General features: G+C 40.3%; 1 protein-coding gene across 1 annotated transcript in view; it reads right to left on the reverse strand.

The window, feature by feature from the left end:
* Odad2 (outer dynein arm docking complex subunit 2) overlaps positions 1-22,863 on the reverse strand; it is a 151,969-nt gene that overhangs the window by 125,328 nt on the left and 3,778 nt on the right. The window contains exons 3-7 of the mRNA XM_041641543.1: positions 16,055-16,212; positions 13,546-13,732; positions 12,501-12,607; positions 12,175-12,311; positions 7,024-7,140 (exon numbers count right to left, since the gene is read on the reverse strand). Of these exons, the coding sequence (XP_041497477.1) occupies positions 7,024-7,140; positions 12,175-12,311; positions 12,501-12,607; positions 13,546-13,732; positions 16,055-16,212 (706 nt within the window). The remainder of the gene's footprint in view (positions 1-7,023; positions 7,141-12,174; positions 12,312-12,500; positions 12,608-13,545; positions 13,733-16,054; positions 16,213-22,863) is intronic.

Genomic DNA, 22,863 nt, shown 5'->3' on the forward strand with positions numbered 1-22,863 from the left:
TCCCAGCTCCCAGGCAGACGCACGCGATGAAGCTCCGACCCAGGATGGACATAGGCTAGAATCTTCCCGGTAAGCGCACCTAGGGGCACTACACAGATGATTAGAAATGGGCTAAATATGTGAGAATTAGCCTAGAAGAGGCTAGATAGAAATGAGCCAAGCAGTGATTAAATGAATACAGTTTGTGTATTGTTATTTCGGGCATAAGCTAGCCAGGCAGCCGGGGTGCTATGGATGCAGCCCCGCAACCCCTATTACTACAAATGGCACCCGACGTGATGGACTAAATCCACTGAAAAAACCTGAGAAAGCTTAAAAATAAGGGAGAGAGAGTTTAACACAGATTTTTGCTGTTTGTTGGTGGCGTGCTGTAGAGAGATTTCCTGATTCGGCAACAGCAGCAGAAAAAACGCTGTGTCATTTTAAAGCGCAGCTTCTTGGGGTTGTGCTGCCAGCGTGAACTCTGGCTTTAAAGCATTTCAATGGATTTTATGGGACTGGATGTTTGTGTTCCCACTTGGGATCAGAAGGAGTGCTCTGAAACGTGCTGATGGCTCAGCGCTCCCCACCTGCACCTGGGCAGATGGCCAAATCAGGCTTAGGCAGACGGGAGAGCATGGCGGATTCCTGATGGAGACATGTTTTCAGACTGCACAGTGCTCTGCGTGTCAGATTTGGATGTAAGTTGGATGAAAATAATTTCTGTGCTGCACGCTCAGTCTCAGAATTAAAGTGCTGAGTGCCGCTCCTACCTGGCGGCCCCAGAGCTAGCACAAAATGGTACATCCTCCATTTTGAAATTTTCCTGACTCAGCAGCAGGAAAAAGCCTGTGTTGTTTTAAAATGCCGGCTTTCTGGGCCATCCTGCCAGGACAAACTCTGACTGTTTGAGACAGGAGGGCCAGCTACCAAGAGAGGACTTGAGTGTTGTCTGTTGTAGCTCGCTGGCTGGCAGGTACCTTGAAACGCCATAGAGTTGTAGCTATAAACATGGCTGCAGCCTGTATATCCGCCATGAGGCTGGAAAGCTAAGGAATGAACTGGATCTAGCTGGCAAAGCCACGGCTTTAATCCCACCCATATTGCTCAGTAATTTAAAGGCTCTTGTGGTCAGAAAAAGAGAGATATACAGTAAAGAGAGATTTAAAGACAAAGAAAATTTCTAAATGGTTTACTGTGTGTTAAAAATATATGCAGACTAAAAGTTGAAGTTCTTAAAGTAAAAAACAAAACAAAACAAAAAAGCAAGAGAGTTGTTGTGTGTGGTAGTACACACCTTTAATCCCAACAATTGGGAGGCAGAGGGAGATTGACCTCTGTGACTTCAAGGTGTGGTAGTACACGCCTTTAATCCCAGTGCCTAGAAGGCAGAGACAAACAGATCTCTGTGAGTTCAAGATGTAGTAGCTTATGCCTTTAATCCCAATGCCTGGGAGGCAGAGACAGGTGGATCTCTGAAGAGTTCAAGGACAGCCTGGTCCACAGAATTATTCCAGGTCAAAGATACAGAGAACCTGTCTCAAAAAGCAAAAAATAAAAATAAACAAAATAGAGGTTAAAATAAAATGCACAAAGATGGAAAATACACAGAGAATTTTGATACTGTATGCTATTATGCTCTCTTTGAATTATTTGAATGCTAAGGAAAGAGCAACAGCTGCTAAAAGATATTTATTTATAAATGCTGCTGAACTAATCCAACATAGATATTTTGACGCCTTGACTTTGAAATTTGGATCTAAGGACATGATGCTTTGGAAAGGAGTTTCTTATTTTGTTTTCACAGAGGATGAGACCCTGTTCATTTCTTCTATTCCAATTTGGTATGATGGACCACGTCCTCCTGAAGGGTTGCTGTGAACATCTTCAGAAAATTGCTTTGCTCAACTGCCAACTGAGATGAAACTAGCACACAGGTTATACCATGAAAGACCTAATTAACGATGTCCCCATTCAGCAGGAAGCAGTTTGGAGAGAAAAAACTGCGCCCATGTTCCCAAATATTGTTTATAAATGTTCTTTTACATTTAAAGGGGGATATGATATAGGTATGAATAATTTGCATTAGTATAGATTTTGCTTTATTGATAGAGATTTACGGTCAATTTTGTTATATGTATATGTATTTCTGATATTGATTAAGGTATTGTGATTGTGTAGTTCATTATTAAAATGTAATGTATAATTAGGAATTATAGGTTGTTGATGGATAATCATAAATAATAGTCAAGTTTGTAGTCATGTTAGTTAATATTTTCTAGATGTGCGTAGATATATTTTAGATAGGCATTCTCCATATTTTTCAAAGATTATAGAATATGGCATTTTAAATGTTTTAATAACTTAGGACTTTTCATGACAATGAGACACTCTGCTCCTGGCAGCACCAATCTACTTCAAGAGGAAGATGGGCATCGAAGAGGCTTGTTATGGAGTTTGATAGCCATTTGGGCAAGAAACTGCTCTTGCCTGGACTATTGCATAAACTGGACACAGAGAACCCACAGAGAGAGGACTACTGAACTTGTCTAAGGTGAGATGATCTTTTGGGGTTCCTGATTCGTTAAGAGGTAAACGGGTGGGGTCCGCGCAGCGACCTCAGATCAGACGTGGCAACCCACTGAATTTAAGCATATTAGTCAGCGGAGGAAAACAAACTAACCAGGATTCCCTCAGTAATGGCGAGTGAACAGGGAAGAGCCCAGCGCCGAATCCCTGCCGCAAATCGCGGCGCAGGAAATGTGGCATATGGAAGACCCACTCCCGGGCGCCGCTCATGGAGGGCCCAAGTCCTTCTGATCGAGGCCCAGCCCGTGGATGGTGTGAGGCCAGTAGCGGCCCCCGGTGCGCTGGGCCCGGGTCTTCCCGGAGTCGGGTTGCTTGGGAATGCAGCCCAAAGCGGGTGGTAAACTCCATCTAAGGCTAAATACTTGTTGACCAATAGTCAACAAGTACCATAAGGGAAAGTTGAAAAGAACTTTGAAGAGAGAGTTCTAGAGGACGACGTCCCCTCTCCCAGTAAAGTTTGCCCTTGGGTTTAGGGACATCATTTAGGGGTTGATTATAATTAGTATATGATTGAAGGTTGGGGGAGGAATTTTATAAGCTCAGGGATCATTTTGAAAAAAAAAAGAGGGATGATGGGATAATAGATTTGTAATTGTGAGTTACTGTTTTTAGACAAATATATTGGTATAGATTCTTGTATATTGATACAAAGTTAAATTATATTGACTATTGTATGCATGCATGTTTCTACCTCTGTTTAAAACATTTTTTATGTATTGACATATATTGTATTGATATATATATATATTGTATATATTTACCATATTGCAGTGTATATTTCTACCTCTGATTAAGATACTTATATAATATTTGTGTATTGATATATATTTACCTACTGCAATGTATATTTGTACATTGTTTATATTTGGAGGTCATTGTCCTCATTTGTTTCACAGTTGTTTATTTTCTTAGTCTTTAAGTTAGATACATATTGAGAATTATATAGATTAATAGTCATCTAAGTTTGTCATTTATAATTAGACTAATCAGGTTCTTTAGATATATAGAGTTTATACTCAGTATAGATAGATAATCTTCAACTTCTTCAAAGAGCTGTAGAAAATGGCCTTTAATCTAACTCAGAGTTTTGTGGTAGTGAGACACAATTGCTCCTGGCAACACCACTCTATTCCCGAGGGAATGTTGAGCACCAAAGACACTCCACCTGGAGCCTTTCTTTTTGGCAGAACTGGCCTTGGGGCAAAGAAATGCCCATACCTCAACGACTGACAAAGATACAGAGCGTGCATCAATGGATAAAACAGGACTGTCATATCCTGCCAAGACAGGGTAAGATAGTTTTGAAAAGTTGCTTGCCTTAGAAAATGGTATGTCAGTTATGTTAGGCCTTAGCCAAAGTTGGTTGCTTCAACGCTGCTAATGTGACTTTGGGTGATTGCCCAGGTAGCTAGTTGTCTCTGTGATTTGTTTCATGTTTTGGAAGTTGTTTTACTGAACTTCCTAATTACCCAGGTAACATTATTTCCCTTCTCAGATCTTCGATGGGGTTGAAGACTATATAAATGTAGTTACTTTCTCTCATGACTTGGCCAAGTTATTTATTATACAAGACCAAGCTAGTTAGAATAGGATATTTGTACTTATTGTATATAATTTCATAGTAGGTTTAGAACTCTCTTATTTAAACAAAAGGGGGAGGTGTTAAGGGAGGTCCTCCCACTCCTCCAGCCTATCTCCGCTGAGATACCAGCCCATTGGTGCGTGGTCTCTCTCCCTTTAAAAAAGCGGCCACTTCCCTCTCCTCTCTCTCTTCACTTCCTGCTCCGCAGGTGACTAGACTCCCTTCCTGGTTGCGTAGAGGGCTGTTGCCTGGGACAGTGATCTGTAAGTTTTTTCCCCTTTAAATAAATACCACCCTATTAATCATTATTCCAAACTGGTGTGGCATTGTTTGTGACTTACGCCTTCAAAGTTAAATATTGCTGTGTATGTAATTTTAGCAAGGATTGGCCTTTGAATCAGTAGACTAAGTTGATTGCCCGTTGTAATGTGAGGCTACCTCACCCAGGAAGATGAAGGCCTACAGAGGGAAGGCTAGGATTTCCAAAGAGGAAACTCTCCCTGGGCTGGAAACAGAAATCCTTGCCTGAGTCTTCAACTCAATGGATCATGGAATTAGGGTTTCAGGCATGATTCTGCGCTTGTTTGTACTCCAGCCCACTACACTGACCTCCCTCAGTCAGATTTGCTTGTCTCCAAAAACTGCATTAATGAGTTTCTGAAAATATCTCTTTCTCTCCCAAAATATTTCTTTTTCTTCTACACTTTCTTCCCTCCCTTTTAGTCTGTCTCTCTAGAAAATAGAAAAATACAAAAAGAAAGCTTCTCCATATTGAGAAACCAAGGACAATGGCCCTGGGTTTTGATCCTATTGCATGTACTGGCTTTGTGGGAGCCTAGCCTGTTTGGATGCTCACCTTCCTAAACTTGGATGGAGTGGGGAGGACCTTGGACTGCCCATAGGGCAGGGAACCCTGACTGCTCTTCAGACTGGAGAGAGAGGGGGAGGGCAGTGGGGTGTGGGGATTGGGGGGAGGGGGAGGGAAAAGGGAGGTGGGGAGGAGGCGAAAATTTTTAATAAAAAATAAATAAATAAATAAATATAAATCGTAAATGAGATAAAATAAATATACCTTGCTGCTATTAAAAAAAAAGAAAGCTTCTTCAAAAACAATGATCAGCAATATATTGAGAGAAGCTAATATACTAATAATAATTTGGGGAATGGTTGACAAATTTCATAAAAATATTGAGAATAGAGCATTGTCCCAAAACATTACATTTATATCACCCCTCCATGACTTAGGGAACACTACAGAAGAGGGCTTGAAAATAATGTAAAAGCCAATGAGATCAGAAGGACTGCAAATGCCATCTTTGGGACAGAGCACAGCACTGCAAAACCTGCTTCCACAGCAGCTGGGGTTACCTATTAATGAGCCTACACAAGGCTGGACCTGTCAACCACCAACCATAGATCATGGGGTCCTGATCCTCCCTGTTGCACTATTAGCAACTAATGAATTCTGGGGGTTAGACAGTCATGGCCTTCAGTTGTATTCCAAGCAGTGATTTCACCAGGTTCTAGAGGAAGTTCCAAACTGTGACTACTTAGACATTTAAAATCAATAGATCTCAAGATAAAGTAAAAAGACATGAAGAAGGGGTTGGGTATGACAGGGTGGTGAAAAGTATTGGGGTGACAGAGGTGGGAGGGAGACAAAAGAGTGTAGGGTAAAAGTAAGTAGGACACTCTATATTCATGTATGAAATTGTCAAAGAGCAAAGCTAGGCAATTAAAATAATCTTATAAGAAAGTTTAAAAGTTAAAGACATGTGCAATATTTAAAAGAAATGAAAGTCAAGCAAGGATGTAGTAGGATGAGATAAAAGGAAATAAGAGGCTAGATATCAGAGGCCCACAAGTAACTCACTAAGATTCTATCAAACAATATAAAATGCATGCTGGAGGGGATAGGGAATAAATGGACTCCTTGGGCATCACTGCTCTTGTACTCCTTGTAAAATTTCAAATGATGCAGGATGACATAAAATTACCATGTGTCAAAAAAAATCCACTTCTAAGTGGCCATCCAAAAAAGTATAAACTCAAATGGATTCTTGTAGACTGGTGTTCATGGGGTAGAAAAGTCCAATTTAGTACATCCAAATGTGTGTGTACTGGTTAGTTTTAATTATCAACATGACACAATCTACAGTAAGCTGGGAAGAGAATCTACAAGATCAAGCTGACTTGTGTGCTTGTTTGTTGGAGATTATCTCAATCATGTTTATTGACCTGCAGTGTGGGCTGCATCATTCCCTAAGCAGGAGATACTGAACTGTGTGGTGGCGGAGAAAGCCTGTTAAGCACTAAAAGCATGCCTGCATTAATTTGTTCTTTCTCTGGTCTTGAATGTGAATGTGACCAACTCTTTCCTGTATCTACTGTCTTCCCTGCAATGCTGGATTGTAACATGGGACTGTGAGTAAACATAAACCCATTCTTCCTTAAGTTGCTTTTGGTGGTGGTATTTTATATCTATGGCAGGAAATGAAGCAAAGACAGTAGAGCATACATGTAAGTGAAATAGAATGAAACTATAAAAAGGAATGGAAATATAAACATGATAAACCTTGAGATAACAAGCTAAGTGAAATAAACCAAAGGGTCAGTACCCTTTGGTACTCCATATGATTTCTCTCACATAGATACAGATATTAAGTAGATCCTGTGATCCCACTGATATGAAACACCTGCACGAGGTAAATTAGTAGAACAAAATATATCAGAGTTCACCAGAGATAAGAATTAAAAGAAAGAGTATGATGTTGTTACTTAACAGGTATACAGTTTGAGTTTAGAGTAATGAAAATATGGAAAGGCTATAAAAAGTTGTAGTCAAGTAATATAAAAGGAATATCAGAGCTTACCTGCTTAGACATATTTTCTGAAAATACAGGTGATTTGTCTTTTAAACATGTAACAAGGTCTTTGTAAATTTCACCTTGTCTCTCATAATTAATTTGTCCCTCCTCTTCTGTTTTGCCCTTTGGGAGGAAAGGTTTGATGGAATGATTAATGGGACATTCAAGAGAGGAACCAGAGCAGAATGTCACAGCCTATGTATATGTGTTGGTATTTTTATTAATTAAATTTGTTTTGACAATCTCATACATATATGAATTCATTTCATTTATGCTCCCTTCCAGCCTTTATTATCTCATTTCCATCCCTATCAGTTCCCCCTACCTCCTACAAATCCTCATCTCATGTTCATGATTATTTTGCTAAAAGATGCATTTGGCAGTCTTTGTGTATGATGTGTATAGGCAACGTCCTTCCTCTTGAGTTCATTTTCTCAGCCCTTTATCTGTCTGCCCCTCCCCACATTTGAGTACCTCCTCTGTGCACGCAGAGCTCTGCTCTCCAGTCAGTGGTGTCCCTTCCTCTGCTCTCCCCTACTGTGAAAATACATTATGACTTCAAGAACCTTAACTGATGAAGTCACAAAAGGACCAAGGCTTAGAATCTCACCAGAGAAAAGCCTGTGTGTATCACACTCAGACTTGTCTGTGTGTAGCAGATTGCTATGAGTTTATTTTTCAGGGCTAGCGCCTCTATAGAACTTCATGGCTCTTCTCCCTTTGCTTTTATCTCCTCTTCCACCCACCTCCACCTTTTTTTCATTTCCTTTTCTTCCTTACTGTATTATTCTATCATAAGAAGTTACAAAGAAGTATGATGTGGGATTCCCCTGTGAAGGCTATGAATATCATTAGTTACTAAAGAAGCTTCATTGGGCCCATTGCAGCACAGAATAGGGCAAGGCAGGAATTCCAAGAAGATAGAGGAAGAGAGAGTAGACAGAGTTAGGGAGACACTATGTAGCTGCCAGAGGAGGCAGACACCCAGAGTCTTGCCAGTAAACCACAAGCCTCATGGTAAAATATAAAATAATAGGAATGGGTTAATTTGAGATATAAGAGCTAGCCAATAAGAAGCGTGAGCTAATTGGCCAAGCAGTGTTGAACTAATACAGTTAATGTGTGGTTATTTCAGGTCTGGGCAGCAATGAAACAAATGAACTGTCTCAACCAACAGAATGGTGCCAACTGTCTGGGGCATAGATCCACATAAAACCTAAAAAAGGTTTTGTTTTTTTTTTTTTTAAAGGGCTTCTAGACCCATAAAAATAGGAACCAAAGCATAGTTTTTTGGCAGCCACATTTTTTTTTTCAGATGGAATCTGTTTGCTGGTGGTGAGCAGTGGTGCTGTGGCTCCTTTAAGAGAAGGCTTACTGACTCAGCATAAGTTCCTGGTCATGCTTGACTCCTTCAGGAGGCTGAGTACTTAAATTTGGTTTGTGGGCAGCATGCTGCAAATTAGTTGGTGGCAGAATGGGTCAACTGGTTACCAGAGTTAAGGTGGTGAGGACGGCTCCCACCCAGCATTCTCAGAGGCAGTGAAGGGACATCTGCCATGTTGGACTGGGCAGAGCCAAAAGGCAAAGCAATTTAATCCTAGCCATGCAGCTTAGCATTTTAAGAAGCAGTTCTGGTCAGAAAAGGATAACCAATACACAATAAAGACAAATCAGATGGAAAAGACCTCTAAATGGGTCACAGTGTTGGATAAATATACATGGGCTTGAGAGAGAGGGAAGAAAAAGAATATAGAAAAAAATAAAGCAAAGTCTTTAAAGAGACAGAGTACAGACTGTCATAGATTAAAGGAGTAAAGAAAAATAAGCTATGTAAAGAGGTAGTATACATAGAGAGTCTAGAATATATATAATATTATACATAATATATAATGTATATAATATATATAATTCTATTTTCTTTTAATTTTTTGATTGTGAAAGGAGGTAAGTACAGAGAGACATTTCATGTATGGGCTGCTAAGGTAAACCAACATATATGTTTTAAAGGTATCTTGACTTCAAAATTTGGGTCTAAAGCTATGTTGCTTTGGAAAACATGTTCTGCCTTTATTTTTGCAGAAAATGAGAACCTGTGGATTCCTTACAGGCTAATGTGGTTTGATGGACCAACATCCTCAGAAAGGTCTCCATGAACCCCCAGTTATTTCACCCAATGAAAGCAGAAAGCACTTTGGAGAGAACTATGCCCAAATTCCCAGATATTGTTTGTAAATGTTTGCTTATTTAAAGGGGAATATGCTATATACAATGATACTCTGTATTTGTATACCTTGCTTTATTAATATAAATTTAAGGTCAATTTTATTATATATATTTCTATTCTTGGTGTCAGTATTATGTTTGTGCAGCTCATTTAAAAATGTAATATATATTAAGAAATACAGGTTAATAGATAATCATCTATAATAGTCAAGCTTGTAGTCATGTTAGGTTTTCTAGATGTACAGAGATATATTTCATATGCACAGTTATTCTTCAAACCTTTCAAAGACTAACAGAATATGGCATTTAAAATGTTTAAGATCTTAGGACTTTTCATGACAATGAGACACATTTGCTTCCAGTGGCACCAATATACTTCAAGAGGTGATAGGTATCAAAGATGCTCCTTATGGAGTTTGCTAGCCATTTGGGCAAGAAACTGCTCTTGCCTGAACTGCTTGATGCTATGCTGTATGAACTAGACATGTAGGACCCACAGAAGCTGCATAAAGAAGGTGAGACAGTCCTTTGGGGTTCCTGCTTCAGGAAAGAATCTACCAGACAGCCGGGCGGTGGTGGCACAAGTCTTTAATCCCAGCACTTGGGAGGCAGAGGCAGGAGGATCTCTGTGAGTTTGAGGCCATTCTGGTCTAAAAGAGCTAGTTCCAGGACAGGAACAAAAGCTACAGAGAAACCCTGTCTCGAAAATAAAAAAAAAATAAATAAATAAATAAAAAGAAAAGAAAAGAAAAAAGAAAGAATCTACCAGACATTCTGAAGGACACAGAAGAAAGTGACTAACAAACTGCCAGTATAGGCAGAACTATCATTGGAATTTCCAACTTCATGGAAAAATCTGCCAGATACTATGGGCCTATAGGCTAAAGATGGTTGCCCACAATGTTACAGAAGAACTTTGGATGACTGTCCGGTAGCAAGATGTCTTTGTCAATTCTAGAGTTTTGGAAGTTGCTTACAATGCACTTCCTGTTTACTTAGGCAATATGAAATTCTTCTGGAGTCTTTGATAAAATTGAAGAAATGATAGTTATAATTATAGTTTTCCTTAGTTATGATAAAAGATAAAGTAGATATGAATATTGTAACTAAAATTCTTGCTTGATAACTGTTTTGTTGTATGTAATCTTGCTATGTTAAGGTTGAAACCTTCCTTTTAATTTAGACAGAAAAGGGGAGGTGATATAGAATTTCTCTCTGTATGCTGTGAATATCATTGTTTAATAAAGAAGCTGTTTGGGGCCTATTGCAGCACAGAATAGGGCAAGGCCAGAATTCCAAGCAGATAGAGAAGGTGGAGTTAGAGAAATACCATGTAGCCCTGGAAGAGACAGATGCCTAAAGCCTTGCCAGTAAACCACGAGCCTCGTGGTAAAATATAAAATAAAAGGAATGGGTTAATTTAAGATATGAGAGCTAGCCAATAAGAAGCATGAACTAATAGGCCAAACAGTGTTGTAATAATACAGTTTCTGAGTGATTATTTTGGGTCTGGACTTCTGGGAAACTAATGAGCAGTCTCAACCAGCACAACTATACTGTTTTTAATATTTGGGAATTGGAAGTTTTTCTGGTTTGTGTGTTTGAATTTTTCTTTTACATCTGAAAGAAATATTTAATGCTTCATAATCTAATCCTTGATAGAAACACAAGCTGCTTGCTCCTCTCTACAAGTGAAAAGAAATCATTCTTCTTTTATATTTTCTACTAGAAATTTTACTTTTCTAAAAAAACACACAAACCAATGAGCAGAATTATGACCTATTTTCTGCATGCAGAAATAAGTCAAGTTAACTACTAATGAGGGAAAAGCACTCAAAGGTGCCAGAAGATTTCATAAGGTCTTCCTAGTGGTGGTACTAGGACCCTCAAACCAACACAGGCAGGGCCTAAGACCTTGTGAAGTCACTGCTGTGATGGGGGGGGGGGGGTTCTCAGTCAGGACCTGAAACCTCCTTGTAAATCCCAAATTCACGCCTAAGGTTCCAAAGATGAGATTACTGAGGAGGTGGCTGAGCTCCTCCTAGTGAGTTCAGAAACTCAAAAAGAGACCAGAATTCACATGTGCTAACCTAGGATCTCAGAGGCTGTATGCTGCTTATCACTTTCATCCTTAGTCCTAGAATCTAAACTCAATTTCTGTTTTGGTAGGTTGATTTGTTGTCTGAGTTCAGACAGCAAGGATCAAAGGAAGAATGTCACTTCTTCTAAAGTGCCCACTGTCCCAGCGGGTCAACCCAGTAATAGGTTTTCCTTTTCTTGCTCCCCATGTAATAGTTGATTCCAGTGTCCAGTTTCTGCTCTCCCACAGAGTCTCCAAGATGTAATTAGGGGAGCCTGGTGCTCCACCTTCACAGGCTCAGGTCCCAGGTTGCCACCTCCAAAGGTATCAGCACAAACTGGGCAGCATCCACACCTCCAAGCTAAGGCCTGCTTTGTCAAGACTCTCTCTGAGCTCCACCGAAATAAGTGCAGCCAAGAAGGGGACTCTCTACAGCTGGGGCTCTTGCTCCTCGCTTCAACACTGAAGACCCCCCTCTGTTCCCTTGCCCTAGAACTCTTGGGATATAAACTACAGATATTTCCAAAATTGCCTGTCTTATTCTTTAGCCCTTTTCTAGCTTTAATCCACATGTAACAAATTCTGTTAAAGGAATTTTATCTTGGAGATGTGGGAAGGGTTATTTCTAAGCCCTTTTTTTCAAAACCTGGCTCCATGCCCTGAAGTGCTGATTCTAAGATGGTTTGGAATTCATTCAGGAGATGAATGGAAAAGGATCAGACTTCTGTCTCTCAGAGCAATGCTCCTTTGTCTACAACCATCAGGACGCAACCCACAATATAAGCCATCCCTCACATGCTTAGCACAGAACCCTAGACATCCTGTTTTGCTATGTTTCTTTAAAAAGTACTTACACCATTTAAAAACACTCCTTCTGCACTGCAGGTGATGCACAGAGTATCCACATCATGCGGTTTCACCAGCACATAACAAATATCCCCTTGAATCTGTCTCCATGGTGGGGCGCGACAGCCATTTGAAAATTCATAATCTGAAACCATAAGTAGGAGGAGTTCAACTTAGCAAGTTGAAAGTATATCTGCTTCAACAAAATAGGTGTTGTGAGATATAAGAGAGTTCATTATCTTGAATATTCAACTGGAATACAACCATGGGAAAGTGTTTCAAACACAGTTATGAAAATATAAGTCATGTCAAATTAACCTGAGAAGTCACAAACCTGAAGTGTATTCAATTGACTCCAACACTGTCTGCTCCCCTTTTCCGGAAAAACGTTTGAGCAGCTCAATGTCTTTCTTAAACGTCGCTGGATTCAAATGGATCTCTCTGAAACAAACATTAAAAAATCAAGTGCTTTGAAACAGAATCAAAATGAAACACATGGATACATTCCATAACGTGTGTGTGGTGATGGGGGTGCCTATTTGCAATTAATACTGAAGTCATTTTAAACATTTTAAAAACCTAGGTTTTATATTGATGAAGAAAATCATGTGTATATATTATACATGCATGTATGACTTGTAAGTAGAAGACAAAATGTCCAGAGCGACAAAGGGGACCAATGAACCAGTGGGAGGGGAAGAGTTTCTCAAAAATGGAGCTATGAGAGTGAAAGTCCTAACATACAGTAGATACATAGCTAAAATCTTGAAAAATTAAAAAGTAAACAGAAAAGAAAATCCTATCTACAATAACACTAAATACACACAAATGCCAATTTCTTTTAAAATTGCTTCTTTATTTGTGTGTACCTGTGTGTGGGCACTTGTGCAGGCAACAGGCCATGCATTGAGGTCATAAGATAAGCTGTGTTAGTCAGTTTTCTCCCTTCACCAAGGGGTAGAACTTAGGTCATCAGGCTTAGCAGCATCTGTCTCTATCCGTTGAGCCATCTTGCCTACTCCCAAGTGTTCATTTCATAATAAGAGTACCACAGACTAAAAAATACTAGAAATATAAGCACAAGTTGTCCTATATAAACCCTGCATGCTATTTGTATTGCCACTTAATGATATGTGCAATTATCTAAAGAGTCTTTGAAAATAGCCAGGTGTTTAAAGCCTTCTGGCCTGAAGAAAACCCCATTAGACTATCCTAGCATTGGTAAGAAATTGTCATTAGATCTTGTATAAATAAATACAATAGACTGGACATTTTGTTCCTGTAAACTGAAATGTTAACTCAGCAGCAGTAACTTCCTCTCTACAATACTGAAAGCATAGTTTTGTAACTAGTCTTGAACTGCTTCTCTTCACACTCACAGTGAGATGTGCTTAAGGGAATGATTGAGCAGATGCAGGTCCAGTTGCTTCAGCAGGATGGCAATTTTCCTTTTGGTATACGTTTCATTGTCTTTGTTGATCGTATCAAGAATAGTTAAGGTAGTGGAATCTTCTTTCGTTTCACCATAATCCGAGCCCAAGATTTTCACGATAGGGTCTCTGTTAGCTGATAAAAAAATCTATCAATATAAATATTAAAGATTATCCAGATACAAAGACTAAGAAATTCCACCAAATTCTCCTTGACTAGCTTCTTGCATTCAGTTATCTCTGGCCAAGCCTGTTAGGTTCCTCTCTCTTTCTGAGAGTCTGTTGTATTAGGAGCTGTCTTCAACCTCTTCATATGCTCTTCCTTGTGTTATATCAGCTGTTATATCCTTGTGTTATATCCTCTTTCTAGTAAGACCAAAACCAAGACTAACGCCCTTCTTTTGTTGACTGTAGGATACTGTGTGCAGTAGACACATTCAACTAACATGCTTGGAATTGGTTTGAAGAGAATACTTTTGCCTACAAAAGCTATGCCTGCAACTGTTTCCCATTCCTTGTCTGCACCTGTCTATGCCTGCCGTTGTTCCCCATTCCTAAGCCCTTTCTTTCCCAAGAACGTTTCCTTCTCTCTACAGGTCTGCTACAATTTTTCCACTTCAAGTGCCTAACCTCTCAGTGCCTTTTGGTGCACACAGTCTGACCTCTTGATGATAAGGGTTGGGAAAATCAATGTAGCCAGCATTTGCCTGTGTTCCAAGCTGTGGAAGACAAGTAAAAACTCCTGGCCAGGGTTATACAGAAACAAAACTGGATCCCAGGGATGCAAAAAGTGGAGTTTGTAAAAGTCAAAAACAATATAGTTAAAAGTAAGGGGAAATGAGAGAAACTTGGTTTAGAACAGAACATTCTAGAAAAATGAAACTCTGAAATTATTAGGATGTGGAGAGACAATGTGCGTAAGACAAATTCTAATAGTCTAACAACACTGAAATGATGACTTTACCTTGCCAACAGAAAGTGAGCTGTGCCATAGAAGATTGCTTCGTATGATTTGATGTGAGACAAGAAACAGAACCAAGGAACAGGCCACACATCAAGCACTTCAACTGACCCTCCTTGTGACTGTTGTTTAATAAAGATTTTTAAAAAGACAAAAAATAAACAGCAAGGGAAGATCTGACTTGCAAATGATCCTGTGCTATGAACCTTACATAGCATGACCTTACAGAAAGGAAAAAATTCGTCAAAGAATGATGACCAGTTAGCTAAAACAAGTATACAGTAGTCCCCGGATTATGTCTTCTCTGCTAACTGTCTTGAATCTGACTCTGCACTCGGGATTTCATCCCTACTCAAAGTAGTAGCTTTGTTGTATAGGTGGCTATGCAATGAGCAGCTGGAATGAGATAAAATGAAGCTGCTTGCACACAGTCATGCTTGCAGAGGTACGTGAAGGATGGCAGTACTCTGTTCTATCATTCTTTGCCCTCCTGAATACTGAGTCTGCACTGAACCTGGATCTAGGCTGGCAATTAGCTCGAGACCCCTGCCTGTCTCATCCCCACAGTGCCAGGATCACCTCTGCCCAGATTTTTGCGTCAGTTCTGGGGTTTGAACTCAATTCCTAATGTTTGCACAAGTGTGATTACCCACTGAGTCATCTCTCCAGCCCTAACATTTTTATTTTTAAGGAGCATTCTCTCACCTCACATAGAAGTAGGCAGAACTTAGTTTTAACCACATTCCTGTAATTCACTAGTCACCTATTCTAAGCCCACAAAAGACATAGGATACATCATTACCTATGAGTGGGTGTTTCTCCTGATGGGAAATGTGTATAACCCAAGTTTAAGAGGCAACTACCACAGTACTTTCCACATTAGACACTTATGGGTGAATGATAATGAGGTTAGTGTATCTCTTCAACAAAAGAAACTCTCTCATAGAGCTGAATGCACATAACTATTCACAGAAGAAGTCTGTGATGGTTGAGGAATGAGAAAGGAACATGAGAAGAGCTGTCTCTGCCCGGGAACAAGCTCAAATCCCTCTTGGAGGAAACAGACATCATGCACAATGCAGTCTTCCAAGAGGAGGTAGACTCATGTTGGTCCTGGAACCTGTCTGCTAACCTGAGCTTACATACCACAGGGCACTGGTCTTCCAAGAGGAGGTAGACTCATGTTGGTCCTGGAACCTGTCTTCTGACATGAGCTTACATACCACAGGGCACTGGGTCGTCCAGAAGCTGTATGCGAAAAGTGAGAAACCTAGAAGGCTGCTCCTGACACATCAGACTTGCCATGTAAAGCAGAAACTGGGTGTGGGCACTAACAGCTCAGCCAAGGGAAATGAATGACAATCCTCATGAAATGGTACACATGACTTTTTAATCTTTTACATGGTAGTTTTTTTGAAGTAAATATAGTAAAGGTCTCCCCTTCCTCCAAGATTGTGTGTCTGAAAGCTCAAATGCCAAGTGGAGAGTCCATATCACCTTCAATACAGGCCTGGGCCTCCTGCAGCTTGTTGTCTTTGGCAGCTGATAACAACTGTGCCAGCTGCCCAAAGCTCCTGACTTGAACGTGAGGCACAGAAAGAAACAGCAGGGGTTCTCCGTCTTTATCAACTTCTTCTGATTTGGCAGTCATTTCACTACAAAATGGGGGTGGGGAGAAGAAAACTGAAGTTACCTTCACGCCAGAAGACATTGTGAAGATATTTCTACATTGTACCCCCAATCTCCAGGAACTAGAACTGACTCTGACTGGAAGCCCTCCTGCTCAGTGACAACTCAAAAGCTCCCAGCAGCCACTGTGGGCACCAGTCCTCCTGGAGACATCATCCCCACAGTTCCTAGAATTCACTCCGAACTCCATTCACCATGGTTTTCAGGTCTGTTTCTCAAAGAATCTGCTGTTTTCTGGGGTCTTTTGAACAAGCTCCCACCAAGGCACTCACACTCTGGGGTTCTCCAATGTTACTTTATTTGTGAAAATTTTTATGCCACAGTAATTAGTGGTTGGGAATTTCCTCCACCACTTCGTGTTTGAGAACAGAAAGGCAAGCTAGGATCTTCTGCAGGCTATCCCCCCAGTCTGAACCCCATAATTCAGTTTCTTGTGTCCTTAGCATTGTAAGCAGTTTTTCCGTTTCAAGAATAAAAATTATTCAATTAAATTTTTTCATTCATTTTACATACCAACCACAGTTTCCCTCCCTCCTCTCCTCCCCCGATCCCCACCTCCCATCTACCCCCAATGGCCTTTCCCTAGTTTTCCAGGTTTGTGCTTTATCCATTTTTTTATTTTTGGTCAAAATTTAAATAAGAGTTTCATGAGTGATATTGATAGATTTCTATTACTTATAGCATGAATTACATGTCTAGTCTTTCAACCAACTACTGCAGACATTATTTCATTACATGCTGATATCCCCAAGAGGTGCTTGCATCTGAACAGCCCACAGTCTGTACCGAAGCTGCGATGTGGGGGAGTAGATGTGAAATATTTCCGATTGGACGTAAAGAGCGAATGCAGCAGATCCAGATTATTGTTAGTTCTGGTCCTGTGTTAGTTTGGGGCACTGTAACAAAACACCTGAGACTATTAGCTTAAAACAGAAAAGGCTGGTTTGAACTCACAGTGTTTGAGGCTCTGGTCCTCAATCATTTGGCTCTTTCATGTTGGAACCATAGCCTGGCAGTGCACAGCCCAGGAAGAAGTGAGGAGGAAGATGGGCTGAGTCCCAACATCCCCATTCAGACACAGGCCTCCAATAGCTTGGCATTTCTTAGTTGGCATATCTCTTAAAGCTCCTTCCATCTCCTTGATTACCAAGACTTTATCACAGGAGTCTTTGAGAGACATTTACCCCAGTCAACTGGCACTAAGCAGAGAAAGAGACAGTGGGAGACAGAATAATAGCCTTCCAAAATAATCCCTTTGGAAACAAGGGATTGAACTGATAGACAAGCATGCAAACTAAGTTAAGGAGTATGACCCAGGAAGACAACTCTGCTTCTGTACTATCAGAAGCAAACAGGGAGGTAAAGATCCTTAAGAGGATGGAAGCTGGGTGACAGCTGTGTATGGACACAAGCCAAAAACTGGAAGAAATTGCAGGGGTTATGAACAGGAAGAACATATTCTCCTGCAGTCTTATGAATCAATGTGCCCTATCATACTTTGATTTTTTTCACCCTGCAGATTCATTTTAGATGCTGCCTGCCAGAAGAGTAGCTGGTCTGGTGGTCATTTGTGGCAGCAACAATAAGCTACCACAGGATCTCTCTCTCAGTGTGGTACTGCCTGGTACCCATCTCCAGTGCCTCAATTAGTAACTGCATCTAGAAGATGCTGACTAAATATCTGTGGGATAACTGAATGCATACAATAATGCCAACTTGGTCATGACATCTGTGTGGAAACTGTCTTTTCCACATAACGAGCTCCTGGGATACTCTGTAGGATGAAGGCCATTTCTAAAAGTGATTGACTCCTTTAAAAGAATGGTCACTCGGTGGTAAATTGATGATCATAGGGATGAGCTATAGACTGACAGCCAAAAACATAAAGCCATTGAACTGGGCTAGTGAAACTCATGGTGGGGGAACTAGGCAAGTGTGTGTGTGGTGTCTCTCACTGCTTACCAGCTAAAGTTTATAATTCAGCAAAGGTATAAGAGCGACAGCACCACAGGGTGCATAAAAGGAAACTTCAGTTTCATCATTTCTAACATCTGAACATCTTGGAAAGAAAAACATTGCACCCCACTCAAGAAGAATGGGCTGGGCTGGAGTGAAGACTCAACACATTAAAGACCCCACTGAGCAAATCTGATGACTCATCAACCCCTGGAACTTACATGATGGAAGGGGAGAAACAATTTTTAAAAGCTGCCCTCTGATATTGACATACCCGCCGTAGCACACACACACACACACACACTCACACGCACACACCATATACATGTTTAATAACAGATAAACTTAGTAAATATTAAACAAAAGAAGGTGCTGACAATGAAGCCCACTGTCCAACTAGAGAGACTTTCAAACTGGAATTGGGGAAATACTCCATTGATACGACAAAGCAGGAATGCAGGAAGATATATATTAAAATTTTAATATATAATAATTAAAATATATACTAAAATATTTTTAAAGCTTCAACGTGACGTTAATGTTCCAAAAGAGTAATTACTCATAAATGTACAACTAAACAATAGCACAGGAAAAGAGACTCAGAAGGTATTTGTATTTTAGGGATTAAAAACACACACACACAAAAATGTGTTCAGTAGCAAACATTAAACAGGGCTGGGAGCACAGCTCAATGACACATCACTTGCCTAACATGTGTAGAACCATGGGCTCCAATCACCAAAACTGCAAACAAAACAAAGCAACCTGTATGTTGTGACCAAGGAAACAGACATTTCATGAAAGTACAATTGCCTCCCACAACACACAGTTCTGTAGGTTGGAAATAACCCTGAAGAGAATATAATTCAACCCTATTTATAATTGATGAAAAAAGTAAAAAAAAAAAAAAAAAGAAAGAAAGAAAGAAAAAAAGTAAGGCTTGTGAAAGCAGGGTATCGGCATGGTAAAGAAGAACCTGCCAAGCTCCAGTGGATGGCACCAAGCCTATGCCAAGCCTGTGATCACACAGACAACTGTCAAGCTCAATGGATCACAAAACAAGGCAGACAGACATGAGAATTGTGGGTAGGAGGAGGGTGCTCAGGGCTGGAAGGGAGATATAGGGTAAGCATCATCAGTATGTCTTGTATACATGAATGAAAATATTCTAGAACAAGTCTAATTCATAACAATTAAAAATGTCAAACATTAACAAGAAGAGAACACTAGTTTATTTGAAAATGAAAACTATTTCCCCCAAAATAAACTACACTGGAGAACTATTGGCAAACATTCCTGCAGGATTAACATGTAGGGTGTAGTTCCAGGAGGAACACATTGCATTCATCTATTCAATAAGAGCCTGTACTGCACTAGGCAGTAGTAGCATAAGATTTTAATCCCAGGACTCAGGAGATAGAGCATGAAGGATCTCTGTGAGTTCAAGGCCAACCTGGTCTACACAAAGAAACTCTGTCTCAGAAAAAAAAAAAATAAAACAAATCAAAAGCAAAAGGAACCTGTACCAAAGACAACAAAAGGGTGGATGAAGAAGAAGATTTTTTTTTCTACACGTCTAAAGGATTGGATTTGAGTATCAGCTGCTCACTCACCAAAAGAAGGCAGGTCAAACTTGAACTGGCTATCACAAAGAACACATACAGGCCAGCATAGCTTAAAGAATAATTGTCCCATCAATAGCTGCACAAGACACAGCTTAGCCACAGGGCAGACTTGGGGCAGAGAAAGCTGACTTGTAGAACAAGGGGCACAGGACAAAGGATTGTCACAGCAGAAGCATCAGCTCAAGCATTGAAGGATATTCCTGTACATGAAGGGAAGATTGGGCAGGAGTTCAAGGCAGGAACCTACAGGTCAGAACTAAAGCAGACACTACTGAGGAAGGCTGCTTACTGACTTGGTTCTCCTGGTTTTCTCAGCTATCTTACCCATTTCAAGCCAATCTGTCTAGGAATGGCATAACCAATAGTGGGCTGGGCCCTCCTACATCAATTGACAATTTAAAAATGCCCTTAGGCCAGTCTAATAGAGGTAATTCTTCAGATGAGAATCTCTCTACTGGAATATGTTTGTTTCAGGTTGGCAGAAACCATGATATTACATCCCTTGGTAAGGTTCATACATCACTTTAAACCATAGTCTTTCTTTATCCCCAAGACCTTGTGTTACTATTAAACTATAAAACACAGTCCAACTTTAAAAGTCTAAAAGTCTTTAAAATTATAAAAACTTTAAAAGTCTAAAGTCTCTTTAACAATCCAAAATCTCATTTTGTGAGTTTCTGAAAAATCCAAAATAAGTTGCAAACTTTTTAATCCAAGGAGAATGATCCAGAGCAAAATTACAATCTGACATCTGGGACTTGCTCATGATCTTCTGGGCTCCAACAGGCTTGATTATTATTACCTATCCATCTCTGCTATTTACAGCATACATAGCTTGTCTGGTAGTCTCAGGCTAGCTCCACTACATATGTACTGTTATCCTTGGTGGTCATGAAATTTTCTTGGCATCTCCAGTATCCAGGAATCACCACTACAACCAAGACTTTATTTTTACCAATGGCTTCTTATCATGCCAAGCCTCAGTTTTCTCCCAAAACCCTTTCAATCCTGGGGACTTCACTACAACTAGGGTAGCACCTATGCCAATGGCCTCTATTAGCCTTTCATGATACCAAACCTCAGCTCCTCTCTTTGATGCTTTCAAAACCCTTACCACATGGGAAAGTCTTACACATTGCCAACATTAGCATCCACTTTGAGATGCAGTCTTGGCCCCTCTAGACCACAACTTCTATGTATGAACTCCAAGCAAGTGTTTTCTAGAAGATTGTACCTCGGTAATTCTGGTCTTTTATTAATCTCAGATGATTTTTTTTCAGCTCCAGCTAAGCTGCATTGATTATTCTAGCAAAGTAAAGGTTTCAAATTAGTGAGGCTAGTCTCTTGTCAGCCATACCTGATTCTCCTGCCCCAAAAGACCAGAAACCACAGATTCCCAATGGAAAATATTACACAAATGTTCCCAAGAGTCTTTGAGGGACTCTCAAGCATCCCCCTGAAATTTCATTAGCCTCCATCCTCTGTTGGAGTTGGAAGACACAAAGTCCCAGTGTCTTCTTGATATTCTCATGTTCCAATCTCCTACAACAGCTCAGTAAGCGCTGAACACTCTTGGCATTTCCAGCTTCAAGTTCCAAAATCCTTCACCTTCTTCCCACAAGAGTCCAAAGAATAAGAGCCAAATGGCCAGGTCCATCACAGATCACCCCATTTTCCTGGCACCAGTCTCTGTTCTGGTTTGCTTTTTGTTGCTGTGGTAAAACACTGACCAGAGCCAACCTGGGAAGAAAGGTTTTATTTGGTTTACAGGCCTAAAAGAAAGCCTAAAAGAAAGGAATGAAGCAGAAACAATACAGAAACACCGCTTACTGACTTGGTTCTCCTGGAGTTTTCAGGTACCCTTTTTATGTAATCCAACCCCACTTTCCCAGGCTGGGCCCTACTACATCAACTAGCAATTAAGAAAATCTGCCACAGACATGTCCTCAAGTACATCTGATGGAGGCAATCACTCACTAGACATTCTCTCTTCCCAGATACGTCTGGGTTTGCATCAAGTTGACACTGCTAACTATGACAGAAGCTGAGCAGCAGCATGAATCTATTTATCCCTCTCTGCTCTCTGACCTTGCATGTGATGTGATTAGCTCCCCCCTGCTAGTCTGACTCTTCTTCCATAATGGACTATTACCTACAACTGTGAGTCAGACAAACCATTTTTCTCTTACGTTTCTCTTGTCAAGGTGTTTTCTCACAGCAACAAGAAAGAAAACTAAGATGCCAGAGGTGTGACCTTGAGGAAGACATTGGGACTTTGTGTCTTCCAACTCTTTCATCTTTTTCCAGGTACCATGAGGCACTCTTCCACCACATAATTCTTTTACCTCATCATGGTTCCCAAAAAGGGGGTGAGGCAGAAAGAAGTGTCAAAGTTTTTCCTCCTTTCAGTTGATTGTCTCAGGTATTTTCTTACAGTCACAGGAAAGTGACTCTAGGTTATTGACCAGTCCTTAATTTGTCGTGAGAAGCAAGAGTTGGAGTTATACACAAAGCATTTAGTATTTTCTGCTATGAGCAGAATCTTATCTGTAAATTTTGCCTTTTTATAGGCAATCAGTACCCATCTGGTTTTCATCAGAGCCACACAAGCATGGTTTAATTCCCAGTAAGTGATACTACTGAACCTCTCTCATCCAACATCAAAGGTTTCTTCAGTAAAGGTCAGAAACAAAAACAATGGACAGCAAAAGTTTCGTAACAAATTTTACAGAAGTAAAGTAATCAAGGGGCCACTGTTTTCAAGATTCACATGGTATCAAAATGTCCAAGCCTCCCACTTAGGAGGGGACAGCAAGCAGGAAGACCGCAGGCAAAGTCTACATATGGGAACTAAGTCAAAAGAATTTGTTCAAAAGAAAGAAAAACAGTGACACATTTGAGGAGTATATTGCATCCCAACACTAAGAAGACAGATGTGGTCATGTTTGGACTTGGCACACAGAAGTAGTGCAGAGGCCAGGTATGATGACAACTTTTCTGTCATCTGCTCTAAAACCATCTCTGTACAAAGTAGTT

Source organism: Microtus oregoni, unplaced genomic scaffold (genome assembly GCF_018167655.1).
Source record: "Microtus oregoni isolate MIOR12 unplaced genomic scaffold, Mior012 000070F_ref0000104, whole genome shotgun sequence".
In the NCBI taxonomy this organism is placed as follows: Eukaryota; Metazoa; Chordata; class Mammalia; order Rodentia; family Cricetidae; genus Microtus; species Microtus oregoni.